At 38.8% G+C, this 1,743-nt stretch overlaps 1 protein-coding gene across 1 annotated transcript in view; it reads left to right on the forward strand.

The window, feature by feature from the left end:
• The window catches only part of ROCK1 (Rho associated coiled-coil containing protein kinase 1), a 78,530-nt gene that overhangs the window by 41,954 nt on the left and 34,833 nt on the right, over nt 1-1,743 (forward strand). The window contains exons 7-8 of the mRNA XM_017738254.1: nt 1,049-1,193; nt 1,484-1,622. Coding sequence (XP_017593743.1) covers nt 1,049-1,193; nt 1,484-1,622 — 284 coding nt within the window. The remainder of the gene's footprint in view (nt 1-1,048; nt 1,194-1,483; nt 1,623-1,743) is intronic.

The following is a 1,743-nucleotide window of genomic DNA, read 5'->3' on the forward strand; positions in this document are numbered from 1 at the left end:
GTCCCTACACAAAACTTACTGGTTTGTGCCAGCCTGTGCATATATTTGAGGAACACATATGGTGGAAGTCTGAAATACATGGTACTTAGTGGAGTTGGTGTAATATGTACAGTATGTTCTCACCATATTCCATTGGATTTGAGTAAATTACTGTACTTAGGTGCTGAATAAAAGGCACCGATGAAAACCAAGTGCAGGTTATTGCGTACAAATCCTAGTAGTCTTGAGCCTCATCTTGGTTCCTCTCGTCTTTTGAAAGAGAAAATTTACTCTATAGAAGAAAAGCTGCTCAGTGTAGGAGCTTAATTTAGGATTTGCTGCATATGCAACGCTAGATTGGCATTTATTTTATTTGCTTAGTTATATATTTTTATGCAAATTTTTCTACTGATCAATTTCTAGGAATGGCATAGGATTACTTCAGAAGTGCCGGAGTGGCACTGGAAAAGGGTGTGTGGTTGAGGCTTTAGCATTCTGGATGACAGCTCCAGTGTGACTGATCTCAGTTCTGCCAGCCCTTTCTCAGGGGTGTGAGGAACATCAAACATTCTTCTCACCTCTTACCTGCTTTGAAGTCTCCCTTCTTAGGTTTTCAAAGCCTTATCTACCTTTAGTCTTCCTAGCATTCTGTATCTTGGGCCAGAGGCCAAAAACTTGCAGTTCAGCTGTTCCTGTTATCAAAATCCCTAATGTTGACCCGTTTATGCTAACAGAGGAACTTTCACTGTTTACAGTACATCCTGTCAGCAAATGACACATTTCTATTTATACAGGCATGAGTGGCTGTGTGGTGTGTGCGGGGCCTAGATGCAATTCTGATTACTTCTTGCATACTAACTGAAGTTTTTAAAGTAACTTCCATTGTGTTTGACAGATCTAGTGCTTTGTTCTGGCTTTAGCAGCTTAGACTTCAAAAATACAAAAAATCCATTTAAAAAAGAATGTTTGTTGACAAAATTTGATGTGGATCTGTTGATGTTGCTTAGGCTGCATAAACTCATGGAACTTACTGGCAATTTGGGCCTGGCTGATTTCTTCTCCTTTGTAGGAAGGAATGGTACGATGTGACACGGCTGTGGGAACACCTGACTACATCTCTCCTGAAGTACTGAAGTCCCAGGGAGGGGATGGTTACTATGGGCGGGAATGTGACTGGTGGTCAGTTGGAGTCTTCTTGTATGAGATGCTTGTAGGTGAGTAGTGGGATCATCAAAATAGACTGCACTACACTACTTAAGTAGGATCCCATGTTAAAATCACTCTTGTTTTTAACATTATTACTCTTCTGGCATAAGCTGTGGTTTACAGATCCTGGTATTTACAGAATATATTTTAGAAAACTTCTGGTAGAGTTCTCAAACGTTTGTCCTTGCCTCTTGTTCGCTTGATTGCACATATTGTTGTATATGTAATTCAAATATTGCAAATCAAGTCTACAATAATTTTGATCTGCTTTTTAATGTTTGTGGTTCTGCTTTTTCAGGCGATACACCTTTTTATGCAGATTCTTTGGTTGGAACGTACAGTAAGATTATGAACCATAAGAACTCCCTTACTTTCCCTGATGACAGTGACATTTCTAAAGAGGCAAAAAACCTTATTTGTGCCTTTTTAACTGATAGGTAAGATTTGTATTTTACTCATCATGAAAGTAAGCCTTCATTAAGAATAATTCTTGTCATGTTGAAGGAAAATGGGTATTTGTTTTGTGTGCATTCTTAAACTGCTCAAATACTTCGGCAG

Source organism: Corvus brachyrhynchos, unplaced genomic scaffold (genome assembly GCF_000691975.1).
Source record: "Corvus brachyrhynchos isolate BGI_N302 unplaced genomic scaffold, ASM69197v1 scaffold106, whole genome shotgun sequence".
Taxonomy (NCBI): Eukaryota; Metazoa; Chordata; class Aves; order Passeriformes; family Corvidae; genus Corvus; species Corvus brachyrhynchos.